The sequence below is a fragment of the Protopterus annectens genome, chromosome 8.part0 (assembly GCF_019279795.1).
Source record: "Protopterus annectens isolate FY-2018-M chromosome 8.part0, PAN1.0, whole genome shotgun sequence".
NCBI lineage: Eukaryota > Metazoa > Chordata > Ceratodontiformes > Protopteridae > Protopterus > Protopterus annectens.
Window position 1 is genome coordinate 22667423 of NC_056741.1, and position 20675 is coordinate 22688097.

The following is a 20675-nucleotide window of genomic DNA, read 5'->3' on the forward strand; positions in this document are numbered from 1 at the left end:
TCAGCATGCAGATCTGAAAGTGGAATTTTGTACCCACAAGTACAGCACTTTTTAAACCCAGAGGGTATAGGATCAGCCATGCTCTTACACCAAAAGCAGCAGCAAAAGACAACAAGCAATTGACCTTAAAACTAAGTACACCACTAGAGAAGAAACCACTAGGACACAAGAAATTAAATATAGAAATAAAAGGATACAACGATACAAATATATCCAGCTAACAAACGAAAGGGACGGTGTAGCGAAGGCGAGGAAAGAGACCACACACACAAAAAAACTTTCCCTGACAAAGAATGGGTAGAAAACCGAGCGAAGGTTAAGAAGAAACAGTACTAACCCAAAAACTTTCTAAACAATGTCACTGAAGGAAAAATTCCCTGAAGAGCTCTGAATGTCAAGAACCCAATGGTTAGCGAAACTTGCCAACTGAAATCTGAGGGATTTGGAGGAGAGGAGCATCATAGGTAGGGGAGGAGCTCAGATAGCCTACTACGGCTAAGTTGGATCAGATGCTCAGATCCAAAACCCATAGGTTGAACAAATGAAGGCAACATCAAATCAATTGGTTCAAAGGGTGGGGAAGTCCTCCCCTGTAGAGTTTTTTTTTGCATCCAGTGCCATCTATAGCCCTTCTGCACTACTTTTAACATGCAGGAGCCCAAAACAATTATTTGTCAAAAGGGAATGTTGAGGGACATTTTTTGGGAGAGATTTATAGAGATATTAGCCAGTGAAGGGGGGGGTAAGGAATGCTAGCATAGTTATCCTGTACTATTGGTCTCTCCGTTTTTCTGAAAAGAATCTTGAATTTTGTTGTTGCTACCCCCTCTGGCCATCTTTTTTTTTTTTTTTTTTTTGTATTTTATTTGCGAGGGAATAAAATGGTTTCACTTATTAGGCTTTTTTTGTGCAAGTCTGCCTATAAGATCTGTATTAGGGTACATGAAATATCCTGGAAACTCCCTAAATTATTTTTCTTTCATAATATTGATTGAGGGCTCGAGTAGTAAAATCACCAGGTAATACCTCATTATCTAAAGCTGAATCCAAGATTTTTAGGCTTAACGTCATCAGCAAACTTTTGGTTACGTACCAAAGAACATCTATAACACCGTGTCAGTAGACGTGGCCCCTAGACACACTAGCTGCTCAAATCATAAACTCTTCATAGCATGCTTAGATACCCAGGAAAGGGTAGAAACAGTTTGCTTAAAAAAACTTTGTGGGAAGAGTGGAAGCTATTTCTCTCAGACTGTCCATATAACAGAGCACAAATTTATGTGTATGCCTAATTCAGAGCCCTGAAGGCTAAAATGGCAGAAAAAAAGAAACCACTCTTAAGCTATACAATATTTTACCCTCCATCTTCAGATGGACTGATATTGAGAACCAGCCTGTTTCTAGCATGGAACACAGTTGAAATAGCAGCTGGATCTGACCTAAAGTGAGAGAAAAGAAATTAGCCTGAGGTACCTTATACAGCTTATCTGCTTAAAGACAATCCTGGCTAACAGGATAAGTACAGGCAGCATTCAACACATCCTCAGGGCTGGCGGTATCAAAGGGATGGGAGAGGATGAGGTTACACATCTCCTCAGTTTAAGGGAGAACATCTATTTGTATCTAGAGGAAAGGGGGAAAAACATTTCATCTTGACAATGGTCTGATTAAAAGAAAATTCTTCCACAAGAGGATAAGAATTAAAGTTCTCTTCACAATCACAGTTGGGCTTGGGAGTCTGCAAGAAAAGCTGCATCTCTGTCAAAATCAACAGACCATGTTTCCTTATGGAAAACTTTACTGTGAATGCTCACCAGTAAAGGCTGTTGCATACCAGGCTTAATTGCCTGTAATGCTTGTTTCACCAAGGTATGGAACTCATCTTTTTTAACACTAGTAACTTCTGTGAGGTATTGACAGCAATGCCAGGAGAAGTACAGCAGCGGATGTGTAACATATGCCAGCATATTTTGTGCTGAAAAATGTAAAGTGGCTTGTGTTAAAAATGTACCAACAGTGTGCCCTGAGGGACAGAAAAATAAATATATATGCATTATTGTAATTTTTTAAAATGCATGTATTAAGAGGATAAGGGAACAGAATAGGTTAATCTCAAACTTTGAAAATGCTCTGAAATTAAATTACTAGGTCTAGGCCATAAAATGTTAACTTACAGTACTTAATGCAGCCAGAAACAAGCCGTCTGTACTAGCAAGCTTCCTGCATTGTCACCGGAATGAAACAATTGCTACTTTGGAAGGGCGGAGGTTTGAAATTGTTTTATGACTTCCAGGAGCTGCAGCAGATCTTAGCAAGGCTCTGTGTGTGTGTGTGTGTGTGTGTGTGTGTGTGTGTGTGTGTGTGTGTGTGTATTGACACATGTGCCAAATCCTGGCAGTTTCAAAGTCAGATGACCAGATGTATGTGATGTCATTCTGTAATGCATCATTAAGATAATGTCTTAATACTAGCTGTGACTTAAGTCTCAGGGCACTCTGCTTTTTGTAACCTGACAAAGAAGGATCTCTCATCTACTTCATCTTGCCTTGCTCTAGTAACCAAGGAATAATAATTGTTTAGATCAGTCAGGAAAATATAGTGAGATTAGTTAAGTATTGTTTTTCTTTTCTGTAACTCTGTGAACCTGTCCACTTTTTTTTTTAATATTTCCTGTGTTTGAAACTCTGGTGTTTATTGTAAATAGATATTTAGTATTTCATGCTTTTATTATTTACTATTAAATGTGTTTAAACTTTTAATTGTGGCTGGTCCTTTAGAGAATATTTTAACCTTTGTGAGTACTTGTATATATTGGTGACACTGTGGCCACTCCTGAAAACCTGGCTGTTTGATTGACATTTCCATTTGTATTAATTTTAATTTTATTCAATATAATTGGGTGCTCTTGCAAGAGCCTTGGAGTAGCTGGCTTTGGGGCATCTGGTGGCAGTGCAACTACCTTATAGCTTGGGCAGTAGGGGGCATAGCTAGTAAATCTGTCAGCCTTTCCCAGGTGTTTGTGTGAGAAAATCAAATCTCAAAGTGTGTGTGTATCAGCTACATGGAGCAGGGACAAGAAGCACTAGTTTCAAAGATGGAGCTGGAGATCTTGGCTTGGACACTCGGCTGAGGTCTCGACCCTTTAGATGTACCAGTGCACCCATGCACCAGTGTACCCCATGCACACTATTTACTGTTGCCGTGTCTGTGCCATAGCTAAAGATTTGCATATATTACCAACAGTTTAACTACAAGTCTCACTCACAACTAAGCAACATTCACTATTACATCTGACAAAATCCACCTTAAACAAAACAAAAATATTAACTGCACGCAGACAAAGAATAGCATTATTGACAAATAGGGCACAAAATTAAAATAGAAGTTATGTTCTTACCATAACGTTCCATGTTAGTTGTCGTCTTCTCGCCTTCTTCTTGCTGGATGGGTTCGGAGCCGACCTCGGCTCCGACTCGGCCACTCTAAAAGCTCGAGAGTTGGTTCCACCGGCTCGAGGCTCCCCTTATATCCCACAATGCTAGGCGTGAGTTACCTCAGATCTCGTTTGTAAGCTAGGCCCAGCCTATAATAGTAGCAGAATAACTAGAAACAAAGTCCACCTCTATAAACAAGGGTGAAGAGAAGGGTGACCTACATCCTGATCTAAGAAATATGCACAGCAGAGCATATACCTAAAGTAAAGAGGTGGTAGAAAGAGAGGTCACAATCAAACTCCTCTAGGTCTGTCCAGGCCAGGGGGAAGGAGGGTGGGACGCAAGAAGAAGGCGAGAAGAAGACAACTAACATGGAACGTTATGGTAAGAACATAACTTCTATATGTTAAGTTGTCTATCTTGCCTTCATTCTTGCTGGATGGGACCGCGTCCCTAGCACCTTGTCCCGGGTGGCTTAACGGAACAGACTCTTGAGAACAGTGGAACCAAAGTTAGCTCTATGCCTAGAAGCTAAATCCAACTTATAATGAGAAATGAAAGTGTGAGGAGTAGCCCAAGTAGCTGCTGCACAAATGGTGTCAATAGGCAGTCTGTCTTGGAAGGCTATAGAAGTAGCCAAAGCTCTGGTGGAATGGGCTTTAGGTTTGTTAGGCAGCTTTTGGTGTCTAATTTCATAGACAAGGGAAATCAGAGATGTTAGCCATCTAGATAATGATACCTTTGAAACTGAAAGTCCCTTTCTGCCTTCTGCATAGGAGACAAACAGCTGGTCAGATTTTCTGAATTGTTTGGTTCTATCCAAATAGTACCTTAACTGACGATGAACATCTAGCCAATGCAATTTTTGTTCAGATCTATTGGAATATTCTAGGAAAAACACAGGAGGTCAATGCTCTGATTTAGGTTAGACGAGGCTATCTTAGGTAAAAAGACGGGTTGGTTCAGAAGATACCCTGTCCTTATGGAACAACAGATAAGGAGGTCGACAGCTGAGTGCATGAAGTTCTGAAACTCTTCTAGCTGAAGTAATAGCTACCAGAAAGAGAGTCTTCCATGATAGCAATTTTAAAGAACAGGAAGCTGCAGGTTCGAAAGGGGGAAGAATCAAGGAACTAAGAACTAAATTTAGGTCCCAAGGAGGAGGAGGATTTCTTATAGGAGGGTCTGAGTAGAAAAACTCCCTTCAAAAAGGCTTTGCAAAGCTTGTGGGACATTATGGCAGACTCTGAAATGCCCACATGAAAGTTAGAAACAGCTGCCAATTGAACTTTAAGAGTAGAAGGAGATGAACCTGCATGGAAGAGTTCAGCTAGAAAATCAAGGACCATTTGGATGGAAGCAGTGAAAGGATCTATGTCCCTTCCTTGAGCCCAATAGGCAAAACGTTTCCACTTACTCAAATAAATCTTTCTAGTGGAAGATTTATGGGAAGCTATCAAAATATCTCGAACAGAGTGAGATATTTGAGGAAGCCTGGCTAAGGTTGGAATTGGAGGAACCAAGCAGTGAGGTTCAGAGAGGGAAGGGAGCGATGAAACTGACCCGACTGATGGATCACAAGATCTGGAACTAGGTCCAGATGCCAAGGTCGCTCCAACAGAAAATGGAGAAAAGGGAACCAAACCTGTCGAGGCCAGTAAGGAGCAATGAGGATCAACGAGGCCTTCTGAGCGATAGCTTTCTGTATCACTTGAGAGATTAGTGGGAAGGGAGAAATGCATACAGAAGTCCCCGGGGCCAAACTTGGACTAGAGCATCTCTGCTGGGCTGGCCTGGTAAAGGGAATAGGGTGAAATAATCTCTGCACTTGCTGTTTTGGGGAGTAGCAAGGCTGACCCCACTTGAGAAAAATTTCTCTCACAACAGAGTCTTTCAGAGACCACTCGTGAGGCATGAGGATAGCTCTGCTCAACTTGTCCGCGATTTGATTGGACTTCCCGGGGATGTGCGTTGCTATCAGAAACCGCTGAGAAGAAATCGCCCATTGCCACAGTCTGAGTGCTTCTCGACACAGGGGGTAGGACCTGGTTCCGCCTTGTTTGTTGATATACCACACTACAGACATATTGTCCGTCTGGATTGCTATCGTTCCCAAGGGAAGAGAGTCTTGAAGGGCTTGCAACGCTAAAAGCACTGCTCTCATCTCTAGAACATTTATGTGCAAGTGGCATTCTTCTGGTTGCCATGTGCCCTGGACAGTTCTGCCCTGATAATGCCCCCCCCACCTGATCAGGGAAGCGTCCGTTGTCAGTGTAGCAACCGGAGGGGGAGGAACAAAGGGTCTTCCCAATAAGAGCTGAGGGGAAGACATCCACCACAGAAGATGATTCCTGCATGTTTGCGTGATCATAATGGTGTGGGACATCGGAAGTTGCTGGTATGACCATTGTGTGAAGAGCATCCATTGAAGGATCCTCATGTGGAATCTGGCTAATGGAAGCAAAGGAATGGCAGCCGCCATAATCCCCAATACTTTCAGAACCAACCTGGCTTTGACTCTGTTGCTGCTGAAGATGAGCGAGACCAGTTTTTGTATGTCTGTTATTCTCTGATCTGTTAGCCTCGCAGACATGTTGACTGTGTCTAGAATTGCGCCTATGAAGGTAATAACACGACAAGGCGACAAAGCAGACTTTTCGCAATTTATTGAAATGCCTAAATTTTGACAAATGTGAAAGGTGTAGTCCCTGGCCAATAGAAGAAGATGCTTGGTGGGAGCTGTGAGGAGCCAGTCGTCCAAATATGGAAACACCTGGAATCCTTGACGTCTCAGGTGAGAAGCTACCACTGCCATGCATTTGGTAAACACCCGGGGGGCAGTGGTGAGACCAAAGGGCAGGGCCCTGAATTGAAAATGACTGGTTCCCAGCCTGAAGCGGAGGAATCTTCTGGAGCGTCTGTTCATTTTTATGTGATAGTACGCGTCCTGAAGGTCTATAGAGCACATCCAGTTTCCTTTTCCCAATAGGGGAAGGATGGACTGCAGCGTGACCATCCGAAATCTTGTTTTCTTGACTGACTTGTTCAAGATACTGAGATCCAAAATTGGTCTCCAGTCCCCTGTTTTCTTTGGAACTAAAAAGAACCTTGAGTAGATTCCGGATCCTTGCTGGTCTGCTGGAACTGGCTGAATTGCTCTTTTTGTAAGCAGCTTTGAAATTTCCAAAGCTGCAAGATCCCTTTGAGCGGGTGGAACATCTGGAAGGGATTTTTTTGATTGGCTTGGAATGCGAACAAAGGGAATGGAATAGCCTTCGGAAATGATGGACTGTACCCATTTGTCTTGCGTCAGGGATAGCCAGGCTTCTGGGTACAGTGACAATCTTCCCCCGACTGCCTCCGAAGGTGGGCAGTCGGGCAACACCTCAGGGATGCTGAAAGGGCTTATCAGAGAAGGCTTCTCGATTGCCCTGGTTCTGCGGACCCCCCCTGCCTCTAGGGCGACGTCTACCATTGTTGTTCCCGCTTCTGGAGGGAAACCGACTCTGTGCGTCAGGCGAAGACCCTTGAGATTGTTTGCGGAACCACATTTTTCCACTTTTCTGACCTTTGGGGTAAGGCCTAGAAGGAGTAGAAAAACGGACTCCGACGGCAGAAAGAGTCTTGCCATCTGTCTCGCACCTAGTCAAGGTTTCTTTCACTTGAGGATCAAAAAGAGATGATCCATCGAATGGGGAATTAGTGAATGACGTTTTAAAGGGGTCCGCAAAGTTGCATAGCCGCATCCAGGCATGTCTACGCAAAGCCACACCTGTCCCTGCGGCCCTGCTCGCTCCATCAGCCGCATAAGAGAGGAGGCGCATGGAGGAGTTGGCTATGGAGTTCAGGGTAGCCAGCTGAGTGTTCATCTTGTCTTGAAAACCCGCAGCCGTAGGATCCTTCAACATGTCACTCGCTTCTTTGATCAAGTCCCTTTGAAGACGAGTAAAATGGCATAGGTAGTTCAGCGAACGCATTGCAAATGTCGCTGACGAGAACATCCGCTTCCCGTACCTGTCCATGGACCTAGATTCCTTATTAGGTGGATGGACAGGCACTGAAGGATCAGCTAGTTCCTTCTTGGTGGCAGCAGCAACCACCATAGCATCCACAGAAACTCCTTTTGTCAGAAACTGTTTATCTGCTGGTGCTGTAATGAATTTTGAGGGTCTCCTGGGAGTGGGGTCCACTGAATCAGGAGCCGTCCATGCCTTTTGCTACCACCTGCATGAGGGGTCAAAGGGGAGACACCCAGGAGGTGGAAGGGCGAGAGCCAAACGCCTCAAGGTACACAGATTCATCCTCCGAGGGGTTGAGGGCTGGCCAATTTCCCCTCTGCTTAAGGATTTCTAGAATGTCTGCAAATGAGACATCTTCAGAAGGGGAACGGGGGGAACCCTCGGAATCCTCTAAATCTGTGTCAGAGGTGACGGACTCAGGTGAGTCTATGTGTTTCCTCTTACACTTTCTCTTCCGAGGGGGCTCTTCTGCCAATTCAGGAGAGGCCTCGGAAGAGGATGAGATCCCCACAGGGGATTCCTGAGGAGCTGGCTCTCTGTGGTCCAGGATGAGAGAGTGAGTCGACTTGACCTGAGGCACCGAAGAGGGGGGGGGGGCGGATGGAGCCGACTGTGGGGTAGAACCAGGTTCTAACACACTCCGCATGACCTCGAACGCACCCCTGTCAGGCAGAGCCAGAGGTCCCCGCTCCGAAAAGCTAAAAACCTCCCTCGGCACCGACAGTGATGGCTCCGAGGCCGATGTCGGAGCCAAACTCACCAGCGCCGAAGCCCGAGAGGAGAGCGGGTCGGACAATGGTCCGATGCCACTCACCCTCGAGCCGACGATGGAAGTCCGGCGCCGAGATTCTTCTAAGGAAGAAATCGGAGCCGACGATGGAGCCGAAGACAATTTTATCGGCTCCGACGCTACCACAGTCTCGGTTCCGAAATGCCCCGGCTCCGAGCTCAACGGAGTAGGAGGAGGAACATATTGAGGGACAAGGGCAGGCATCGACTGATGAGTCGGGCTCTGAAGCATTTGGGCCAGTGCCTCGGACTTAAGAAGTCGACTCACTACCCTCTGAAGGTCATGGTCCGACAGCCTCGATGACCTAGAGGAGTGAGATCTATGGCTCCGTTCAGACAGCAGAGGAGATGCTGGAGCCGAATGAACGGAGCCAAGGGATGGTGACCTAGACCTCTTCCTAGATGTCGGTTCCGAAGGTCTGGTCGGAGCCGACACGGAATTTTAATACCTCGGCTCCAGCCGGAGCCGAGGAAACCACAGAAACTGTAGACTGAGACTCATCGGCTCCAGCCGAGCCGATGTAGACGGAGGTTTAAGTAGCCTTAGGTCTCTGCTCAGTAGCTGGAGCCGAGGACCTAGAAGCCTTGGAGGGCTTTCCAAGAGACAGTAAGGGAACCCTCAGGCTTGAGTAAACCTCTCAGAATCAGTTTGTTTTTTCTTTCCTGCAGGACCCTGGGGCTGAAGCCGTGGCATACAGCACAGGAGTCCTGCAGGTGCAAAGGCCCCAGTAGACACAAGAAGTGTGACCGTCTGTCAGAGACATTTTCTGACAGCACGAGTCACACTTCTTGAAGCCTGAGACCTTTGAGTCTTTAGACATTTTAGAAAGTGTAATCACACACACCCAGTCAAACACACTGATTACACCCTATCCTATTAAAACTCAAAAAATAAAACAACTACCAAAGTTTTAAATTATGAGAAACACACACACACACCACTAGGGGATGGGGAAAGAAGGCCTGAAGGCCCGGGGGAAGAACTTATAAGTTCTTGTGGAGAAAAAATGGAATTTTAGAGAGAAAGTGGGGAAGATTCCACTAAACTAAGGGAAACAAGTGTTAAATTTAAAATTAAAGGGGTTTAAGTATACTAACTTTAATCCAAAGTTACTCACCAAGAAGCCGGTAGAAAACCAACACCTCGATCGCTGTAGCGGCAAACGAGATCTGAGGTAACTCACGCCTAGCATTGTGGGATACAAGGGGAGCCTCGAGCCGGTGGAACCAACTCTCGAGCTTTTAGAGTGGCCGAGTCGGAGCCGAGGTCGGCTCCGAACCCATCCAGCAAGAATGAAGGCGAGATAGACAACTTAACATCACATGTTTAATTAATATAAACATAAACCTAAAGGATATTGACTATTTAACCCTTACTACACTGCTACAAAAGTATCTAAAGTCTTCAAGAAAATTTACGTAATTTGGAACTAAAGTAGAAAGACACCCACTGCATACCCATTAATAAAAGGCAATGTAACCCAAAAACCTTATTCAGCACAACTTTAATGCACACCACTGAGACTGGGAGGGGACGTGGATGAAGCTAGTACATGAAAAATCTTGTGCTGTAGGTTTAGGGAATTTATTTCATTACTTGTAGCAAAACATTCCCTAAATATCTAGTACAAGATTTTTATCACACCGCACAAAAAGACATACCCAAATACTCAATTACACAAAACGCATTATGTAAATAGCCACACAGTTTAATTTGTTAACCTGGTAAATTAAATGGCCCATAAAACTTTTGTTTCTATCAAGGCCCAGGCAGACAACGCAACACATGCAAATGGACACTGGTTATAATAGCTTGCAGTACTCCGGCCTCTTGATTTACAAAGCAACTCAAGTCACTAACCTTATCATCAGCAGCTTTGCCAGAGTGAAAGAGGCAATGGTGGTAAGATCACTATCTTTGTACTTCCCAGGGTTGTTGCACACCTTTAGAACCATGGGAACAAAAACGGAAAGGAGATTCTGAGCTAAAAGGACAGAAAAAACAGAAAAGGTTCCTGTTAGACCTGCCAAAATAGCAGAATGTTAAATGTTTCACACAGGACTGATGACCACTACATTGCTTCCTAATAAAAGTTCTGTCCACTGCTGCATATCACACTACATTTTTTGTGATCAAAAAGAAATGCATAGTTACAATTATAACAGTGTTATTAGTTATAAACCTACACAGTGTCTTTCTGTATACAGATCTGCAATTACATTTGCCTGTAATGTATCTAAGTTTTGTTAAAGTACACTTTGTAATAATAAAAGTTACTAAAATGGAGCCGTCTCCTGGGATCTCCTCTAAACAAGATATGCTTGCTATGAACAGACCAGCTAACGACCGACCTATATTCAGCATACAGCCTAGTACGAACATATGTTTGGCAAGAACAAGAGACTTCAATGATATTCCACCTCCTACACTCGCTTCAACTTTTTTTTTAAACACCTTTATTGAATTATCACTTAACACAAGCAAACCTACATTTATATAAAAGAAAACAAACCATATTAACATGTTTAGTTACAAACATTACACATTACATATATTCTTTTGTGCAATCATCAATACAACATTACATAATTGCTCAATTCCCGCTTTCCCTTAAACCTTCAAGGTTAACAGTTTTTGTGCTGAACAATTCTGAATTACAATTTATACAGTGCATTAGGTGTTGTGGAACCACTGACAAGTCCAGAGATTCCGGACTTTTAGAAAAGATGTGTAGGTGACAGACTTTCTTTTGAAACTAGAGCATATTGCTTTCTCACCACTGTGATGCGAGAACATGAAAGCAGCAAGCTTTTATGGAGGTCCTTTTTCTCTTGTAGTTCGTTCACTAGCAAATCAATCAAGTTTTCTAGAACTGCAACCACAGATATTTTTTTACCTTTGCATAAAATCCCCAGTCTCTAGGAACCCAGTTGTAAAGTATGGAGGTGAATCACCAGCATGGGGAAGGGACTCTATGGGGAGCAAGCCTAAAGTAATAGCTTGGTTGCAGTAGAGTTCTTAGCAAGTTAGGTTTGGATTATTTAGTGAAGAAATTCTGTCAGGCATTCTATTCTAAATGCAAAACAATGACAGTTACATCAGCTATGGTGCTTGCATCTATACCACATGCTTTGGGGAGGGGGTGTCTTTGGTGACAAAATAATCCATTAGACTGCAGGTGCCATTACAACTGTTGACTATTATGGGAAGTATCCTACCAGAATTCCTTCAAGATTCCAAACAGACTTTGCATTTGTCAGCCACATGAAACAAAAAACAGGGTTAACTGGTTTGGTAACATATACAGAAGGCAAATTCCAAAAACATTATGAAATCAGAAGGACAAATATGACAAGCTATCAATGAATTTGCAGGAGAGGTAGACAAGAGATATTGTCCTACTCCAGTGTTCACTGGAAACTTAAAAAAAATAATCGGAGATGGTTCCTTACAACTCTTTCAAAAGCAGGCCAAAACAAAAGTTCCTCTCTACACAAGAGATTAAACAAACATGGCAAATAACTTCTCTACTAGGAGTTCAAGATGTGATGGACAACTGACATCATAGCCAGAATTCTACCAAGACACCCAAGACAAACAGTTCACAGACTGGTTTCACTGTGGAACCTTGGCTTGGGCATTACATATGTGGCATAAAGCAAGTGAAGTCTGCTGTAGCTAAGCAAGCATTGCAGCTGGTGAACTTCAGTCTGTGTGCACTTGCACAAGCAAGCCCCCTCTACAGAATAATCAGGAGTGCAGGACAGGGATAATAGTGCTAGAATGTTGAACTTGTCCCAAAGTAAACAGTAGTCATGGCCCGCTTCCCTGGAACAAGATTAGATTCATTTCAGAGTGGATCTAAGCAAGCCTAAAATGTTGAGTACTCAAAATATTAATTTTACTGTACTGTTTTTATACAAAGTCCAAGTACAGAAGGATAACAGTGAATGTGTTTCATTACACATCAATACTCCAATTACTTTAACTAGTTACTTCAAATGTGTGAATGTGTCACAGTGTAACCTGCTTTTTCAGTACAAGTAGCCCAAGGAACTCTGATTTTCTAATGGAGGTTCATTCGGCTCATAGGTAAATACTATGCCAGATGCCCTTTGGGCCATTTTATGCCTAATCAATTTCCCTTAAAGGTGAAAATCAAACTTGTACCTCAGGTCCATGAGGTAAATAACCATTATGACAACCCCTCCCCCAAGGAACTTGCTATAATTTGTGGGAGGCTCAACAGGAAAGTCCAAGAAGCTATGGCTCAGAATAGATGGCAGAAAGTTTTGCTGGAAGAAATCAGAATGAAACTACTAACACTTTTTAATTAGAATCAAGTCACAAGCATAGCAGTTTGACAAGGAAGTTATGGAAAAAGAGGTTACACCGCAGGCAGTGGGGAAAGTCAGTTTTGCATGTATTCTAGATTGCGAGGTAATAGGTGTATAAGTGTTTACTAGGCTAACGACCACAAGGGTCTTTTTAAGCCTAGGCATGCATCCCAAATCTCTGACAAGTTCTGACACCCTTGATAAGTTTAAGCATGGGCCTGGGAGATGAACCATTTACAGGTTACCCATTTGCATTAGAGACATATGTGCCAAACCAGAGATGAATTTCCATTTTCTCATCCAATTGTCCAAGTTGCACTTGAATTGGGTTAGGGAGGAACTCTACTTCACATGGATGGGGAGCCTGTTCCATAGACAGGGTAGTCCTCCGGAATACACATCTCCAGCAGGTCCTATTTATATTACAAGCAAGGTTTAAGTCTTTAGAACAGTTACTTCTGGTACTATTTTCTGGATATACAGGAGGTAGTTCAGAGTTGAATCTGACAATGCCCTATATGCCAGGCATAGATCTCTCCTCAAAAGCCTGTAGGAGACGGAATACAGGGATAGGGCCTTGAGGCAGACTGCATAGGACATGTTACTTATGCCCAGTATTCTTTTAGCAAGGAACCTCTGTGGACGTTCCAGATGTTGGATATGCCTGGTTAGGTACATATCAAAAGGGGCATTGTACTCAATGATAGGTCTGATGAATGCAGTGGAACAATGACTTCTTGGACTTAGATGCCATACTTTTGTTTGATGTTGAGCAACATAGAATGATTTCCTCACCACTGTAGATATGTGATGATCAAAGCCTAGATTACTGTGTGTCTCTCTGACTACTGGGTCAACTCTAAGGAGTGTGTTGTCAATATGATAGTTACCAGGGATGGATGACTTCCCAAAGGATACTATTGTGCATTTCTTGGCATTTAGTTTTAGTCCATGGCTCTGACATCAGTTTTTTGTCTGTCAGCCTCTCCTGGAGAATATTTGTGTCAGTGAGATTCAATGACAGCTCCCAATTTGCAATCTGCAAATGTAGTCAGCCAGAGACCACTGAAATTGGCCTTGACTTCTGAGAAGTAAATGCCAGAAACAAGCGGTCCAAGCACTGAACCCTGAGGGACTACTTGTGACTGACCTCTTTGTAGAGGTGGACCCCCCCCCCCCAATTCTAACTTCCTGGGTCCTGTCTATGGGCCAGTTGGCTATCCACCAGGTGACATATGGGTTTGCATATAACCTCTCAAGTTTGTCAATAATGCCCGAGTGGGGTATTGTGTCAAATGCCTTGGCCAGGTCAAGATAGGCAGTGTGAGCAATTTTGCCCACATCCATTGCTTTGGTGGCCTTCTCAAAGAAGTCCACCAAGTTGAGTAGGCATGATCTGCCCTTGACTAAACCAAACTGGGCTGGGTCCAGTGTCTGGAGATTTGCTACATCTTTATCGATCATCTCCATGATAATTCTTTCCATGGCTTTACATACATGACTAGTGAGACTTATGGGTCTGTAGTTTCCAGTGTCTGTAGATGGCCCACCTTTGCAGAGGGATGATTGTTGCCTTTCTAGATTCATGAGGCACAAAACCTGTTTGGAGGCTACAGTTAAATAGTAATTCTAGAGGCCCTGATAGGTCATTTTTCATACTATTTAGAAAGCATCCCGGGATATTGTCTAGGCCCACTGAGCCAGTGTTCTTGGTCTTAGAGACAGCATTAAGGACCTGTTCCCTAGTGATAGTAGAGGGAGTTATATTTGTTATTTCCTGAGGGAAGGTTGAGGGGGGAGACGGGAGTGAAGCTGAATTTGTCAGCCAGGAGGTTTGCTACATCTTCTGGCTCAGTATAGGTGGCTCCATTTACAATGAGTTCTGCACACAATTGTGTATTGCCTTTGAGGTTGAAGACATAGCTAAAGAATGCTTTGTGGTTGTCCTTGGCCTGGGAGGCCAAACTTACCTCAAATTTGGCTTTGGCAGACTATTTGTCCTCCGAGCCGTTTAGTTTGATCAGTGCGCTTTTATTCTGCTGGGTGCTGCACCTCCTAATTGTTGCCATGATTTTCTTCCTCCTGTTATACATCCGATTGATTTTGTGATTCCATCAGGGTGACTTATTTGAGTTAGTTCTGTACTTCCTAGTGAGTACAGCTGCCTCTATGCAGCTATTAACATACTTGTATAGGGTTTCTGTGAAAAGTTCTGCAAAAGCAGAAGTGTTCTCAGGGTTTATAGGGCGTGAAATATTGCCAGGTTCTCACTTAATAGCAGGAGGTTAGCCTTAGAATAGTTCCTAAATATTCCTGGTTTAGCTGGGGGTCCAGGTTTTATTTTTACTTCGAAGACCATCATTTTGTGGTCTGACCTTACCAGGGAAGGCATTACAATTGGGGGTGTGCAGCACTCTCCCATATTAGTGTGGTCCAGACCCAGTATGGTTGCACCCCTGGTTGGTGTATTGACTATCTGGTCCAGGGAGTGTGTGTTTACAAAATCCAGGAATCTGTGCATGTACTTTGATGTTGTATAGGATTCCCAGTTAATAGTGGGATAATTAACGTCACCCATTAATATGGTATTGGGCTGGATGGTTAGTGTTTCTAATAAGGGTAAATACATGGTATGGGTTTCCTGGGTCATAGAGGGGGTCCTATAGCTTTGCAAGGAAGTGGTACTGGATTTTATCTATGGTGATTTAAACATGGAGCGGCATAAGTGCATTGCCCTGTTTGACCAGCCATTAACTATATTGATTTTTGATGTAAATAGAGACACCTACAATTTTAGTCCCTGCCTGTGAAGTAGCTGGTCTAAATGTGTGGAAGGTATTATAACCTTGCACTGTTGGTGTGCTGTCCTTGGCTTTAAACCACATCTCAGAGACATCACAGACATCAGCACTCTCTAGAGTAAAGACAGCTTCCAGGAAGGGGAGTTTTTTGTTTAGGCTCCTAGTACTGAGCAGTAATACCTTTAGATTTTCTTGGTTTTGATTTGCTATGTCCGAAGTACTTTCAGTTTGGCATTGCCTAAAAAAGGCACTATGGGGGAAGACAATGTTTTAGCTAATATTCGAAAGCATAGAGAGGAGAGTTGCAGACGATCCCTGGCAAAGCAACGTGGTCTGTTGACCATCTCCTTCCATGCTGACAAATGATGTACCCCCTTAGAATAACACCAGAAACTAAGCCAATTATTAAAGTCAGTCATCTTTTGTTCATATTGTGGCATCATCTTTGGAGAAGGTAAAATGCTGCTCAATGCTAGGCTCATACCAGCCTAAGGCACACATTCTGAGAGCTCTATGATGTCTCTCTTCATATAGTCTAGGGAGGTACATCTCAGGTCCTTTACTGCCACATGGACTATGAGTCATATTGGTAATTGTGGTCCAGTGATCTGAGTTGCATGCATAATGTGGCGGATCCTAGCCCCTGATAAGCAACTGACTTAACTTTCTCCTTACTCAGCCTGGTGAGAGGGACATCAGTGTGCTTTATGATGAAATCTCCAATGACTACAATGTTGGATTGCGTGGTGACTTGCCTTATGGGCTTAGAGGAAGAGGCTCCATGAGATGTAGCTTTGTGTGTTGATGTGGGTGTTTAGAAAAAGAGTGCATTTGGGAAAGCTGAGGGTATTTCTTATGAGTACTTGGTCTAGAACGTCTTTGTGGTTTAGGAAGGTTACATGCAAGTGCCTCAGCCTATGTAGGTCTACATGTCTGCTTTGACTTGTGTGTGATGGGTGCAGCATGTGTACTACTGACAACCTTACTGACATTAGGAGTACTTTTATGTGAGAGCTTGGTCTCCAGTGATGTTGTGTAAATACATCTCGCATACCATATCAGTGTTTGAGAATTAACTGGCTGTCAGTAAACACGAGGTAATTTCTACATTGCCTCAGGACGGCAATATCCACAAAGATGCTAATGGAGACGGTAAGAAAGTCCATATCCATGGTAACAGACTTTTTTTTACTGATTAGACACAGTTGGAGTGAGAATATCACTGTCAGGAGTGTCCGGTTTGCAACTTTGTGGACAGTGCTTGTCACTGCAAACTAGTTGTCCTGTCTGCAACTACACATTGGAGAAATTTCAATTGTGCTTTTACAGGAAAAATGCCACTCGAGGTGTCTGAGTCTGTGTAGATCACTGCCAAATACTTCAGGGGAAACCAATACGTAGACCCTGAACATTTAAGGATGACGTATTTAGGCAGATATCCTGATGTTAGAAACAAATCAAGCAGTACTTACTGAAAACAAAGAATTATCTTAAGAATAATGAAAAGAGGGGAGTCGCATGACTGGCTACTGCCTGGCTAATGACGAATTAAGAAAGAATAGGGGAGAAACATGAAAGGATAATGGAGGAGGTGGTAGTCTTAGCAGTGAAAAGTGACGTGCTAAAAAAGAGGTCAGTAACTGGAAGGTAAGACTAAGTTTTGAGCAGCATTTTACCCTCACCTAGGATGATACCACAATATAAAACAAAAGATGGACTTCAATAATTGGCTTAGTTTCTGGTGTCATTCTAAAGTGATCCAGTTCCTGTCAGCCTTGGATGAAATGGTGGATTGACCACGCTGCTTTGCCAGAGATGGAATATACCTGGCACCTCTAGCCTTTCAGTTGCTGGCAAAGGCACTTGCCTACCCCATAATGCCTCTCTTAGGCAAGGTCACAAAAACAATTTCCAATGTGAAAAAATAAATACAAAGAAACTAAGGGTCATGCTGGTAAATGCTAGGAGTTTAAATCGAACTGCACTCCGAAAGCACTCCACTCCCTGGAAGATTTTGACATCTGTGCAGTCACAGAAACCTGGTTCAAGGCCACAGAAAGTACCCTGGCCTTGGAAAGCTACAATGTCTTCCACACTTTCAGACTGCAAATTGAATGCGTGAGAACCAAAGGAGGTGGAGTATATATCGTCTTTAAAGATAATTACACCTAGAATAATTATACTAGATGAAAGTCCAAATTACTGTGGGTAAGACCCCCCCCCCCTTCATGTCATTGTTACAGGTCTTCTTCCATGACCCAAGAGCCCACACAGCTTATTTAGACCTACTTGGGACAAAGTACAACCTAACACCCTAGTCATGGACGATTTCAATTATCCCTCCATTAATTGGGAATCTTGTACAATCTCAAACCCACTTGCACAGGGGATCCTGGACTTTGTAAAGTCAAATGCCCTGGAACAAAATAGTGCACCACCCCCACAAGGGGCTCTAATATTCTGGACCTGGTCCTCACCAATACGAATGGCTGATGCAACGCCTCAAATGTAACGGCCTGCACTGGTTAAATTTGACCATAAAACCAGTCATTTTTGAAGTACCAATAGCACCAGAACTCACCAAAGGAGAAATTGGGCTAAAAAAACACACCAAAGCTAACTATACCCTCCTAAGGGATGATATTATAGCCCTCTAAGCTCCAGTTTTCACAGCTGGCATTATCAACTATACTAAGGTATACACCGATGCCCTGTATAAACATCTACACAAATGTACAGACACAACCATACCTGACTGGATTAAATCAAGGTCAAGAAAAAAACAGACCATCCTGGTGGACGTCTAGTATTAATAGATTACACAATAAGCAAAAGAAGCTGGTGTCTAAAAATACAAAAGTGAGCACCTAGAAATGGAAGAGCACCCTTCTCGGCCTAAGCAAGCAAATAAGACAACTCAATGAGGAAAAATTTAGCAACCATAGCCAAGGATAACCATAAGACCTTCAGTTATGCCCACAACCTAAAAGGTAGGACTCAGATGTGTTCTGAACTAATTGTGGATGGTATCTCGCACACTGACCCTGTGGAAATTGCAATCCTGCTAACAAACTGGTTTGGTGAAAATTTCGTCCCCCCTACCCCTCCAAGCATACCACAAACTGTCATCACCTTCTCCCTGCATCGCCAAAGAGCAAGTCATCAATACTCTCTCCAAGACTAAAAACACAACCTCCATGGGACAAGATGGCATTTGCGGGCTGTGTTCTTAATGTTCTTAAGAGCTAGCTACTCCACTATGTGCCCTATTCAACTACAGCCCGAATACTGGATTTTCCCCACTGAACAGAAAATAGCGACTGTTATCCCCCTCCACAAGGGTGGGCGGCCGTAGTGGTGCAGCGGTTAGCGTTGCCGCCTCACAGCAAGAGGTTCTCAGGTTCGATCCTCGGCTGGGGTGCCTTCTGTGTGGAGTCTGCATGTCCTCCCTGTGGTTGCGTTGGTTTCCTCCGGGTGCTCCCGTTTCCTCTCACATCCCAAAGATATGCTGTAGGTGGATTGGAAACTCTAAATTGGCCCTAGGTGTGAGTGCGTGTGTGCGCCTTCTGTGGAAGGTTGGGCACCGGGCTGGCAACTTGACACCGTAAAAACTCCACTGCCAATCATGAGCGGACAGGCGATCCGCTGTGGCGACCCCTAACTGGGAAAAGCTGAAAGAAGAAGATTCCCCCTCCACAAGGGTGGCATTGCAACATACCTGGGTAACTATATACCCACAAAGTTAACCAGCCTCATCTGTAAAGCAACGGAACAAATAATCATGGATCTTGTAAATAGGGATATAGGTGACTTCCAACCCCTTGGTCCGTTTCAGTTCAGTTTTGTCAAGGGTAGGTGGTGCCTGCTGAACGTGGTGGACTTCGAGAATGTGACCAGGGCCACAGACGAAGGCAAAGCTGTGCACACAACCTATCCTGACTTGGCCAAGGCCCTCGATATAATCCTAACTTCGGGAATCATTGACAAACTAGCCCAGTTGAATATCAACTCTTATGTTGTCAGGTGGGTTGCAAACTGGCTCACAGATTGTCAACACTCAAAGTGGAAGGCTTCACCTCTATCAGCAGACCTGTCATCAATGGGGTTTCCACTGCTGGGCCCCCTCTTGTTTGGCATATACTTCTCTGAAGTCCAGACCAAAATGGAAGGGCTTTGGCTAACCAAGTTTGTGGATGACTGCAAATTAGGTGCCATCATTAAATCCCCTAGCGATGTCAGCATTCTTCAAAAGGGGCTTACACAGACTGATGGTGCCAAAGCCATGGTCTTAAACTAAAGGTTAAAAAATGCACCATAATTCCCTTTGGTAAAAACAATATCCCTACCAGTAAAATAAACAATACCCCAAGTACCAATTCTGTAGTGAGAGACCTGGGAACACTAGTCAATTGCGACCTTAACTTCGACCAACATGTGTCTACTGTGGTGAAGGCAAGTACAGTTTTGTATCTACCATAAATGTAGATGTCCGATAGGTATGCATCTGCAGTCATAACATATGGGTTTGTCCTGCCTCAGGCAGCCCTTCGGTCGGCCGGATTCCAAAGTCTGGGTCTGGCCTCGGCTGATGTCGCACTTTCCCCGACGTCAGAGCGTCTGGGGTATAAAAGCATCAGCCGACGCCATTTTCCTCAGTTTTTCTTGCCCCAGATGCCAGGTGCCCTCTAGGAAGGCTAAATTTGAAGAGATGCAATAGAATTCCAAACATTTGCAAAATTATATATATATATATATATATATATATATACACATATATATATACATATATATACATATATATACATATATATATATATATATATATACATACACACAAGTATATACAAACAAATACACCATAATAGATTCCCCCAGCTAGCTAAAAGAGGGGTAAACACCCTAGGAATACCACAGAGGGGTAGGAGGGAGGGTAAACCTGACTGCAGATGCATACTTATCGGACATCTACATTTATGGTAGGTACAAAACTGTACTATGTCCTTCAAGGATGCATCTGCAGTCATAACATATGGGTAGAATACCATAGCTAATCTGGGGGAGGAAGCACTAATAAAAGGATGGTGTAGTTAAGATCCCCTGCAGGACTGCAGTAGCAAAGCCTGCTCTGGATCTGGACTATAAAGGTAGATTGTAATGTTTGGTAAATGTATGCACGGAGCTCCAAGTAGCAGCTTCTAAAATGTCCTTGGTAGCCACCCCTCGTAGGAAGGCTGTATTGGTGGCCGTGGCCCTTGTGGAATGAGGCCTGATGTTTGCAGGAATTGACTTTCCAT

At 43.6% G+C, this 20675-nt stretch overlaps 1 protein-coding gene across 1 annotated transcript in view; it reads right to left on the reverse strand.

The window, feature by feature from the left end:
• The window catches only part of NCAPD2 (non-SMC condensin I complex subunit D2), a 1714408-nt gene that overhangs the window by 439324 nt on the left and 1254409 nt on the right, over positions 1–20675 (reverse strand). The window contains exon 24 of the mRNA XM_044079588.1: positions 10104–10227. Within this exon, the coding sequence (XP_043935523.1) occupies positions 10104–10227 (124 nt within the window). The remainder of the gene's footprint in view (positions 1–10103; positions 10228–20675) is intronic.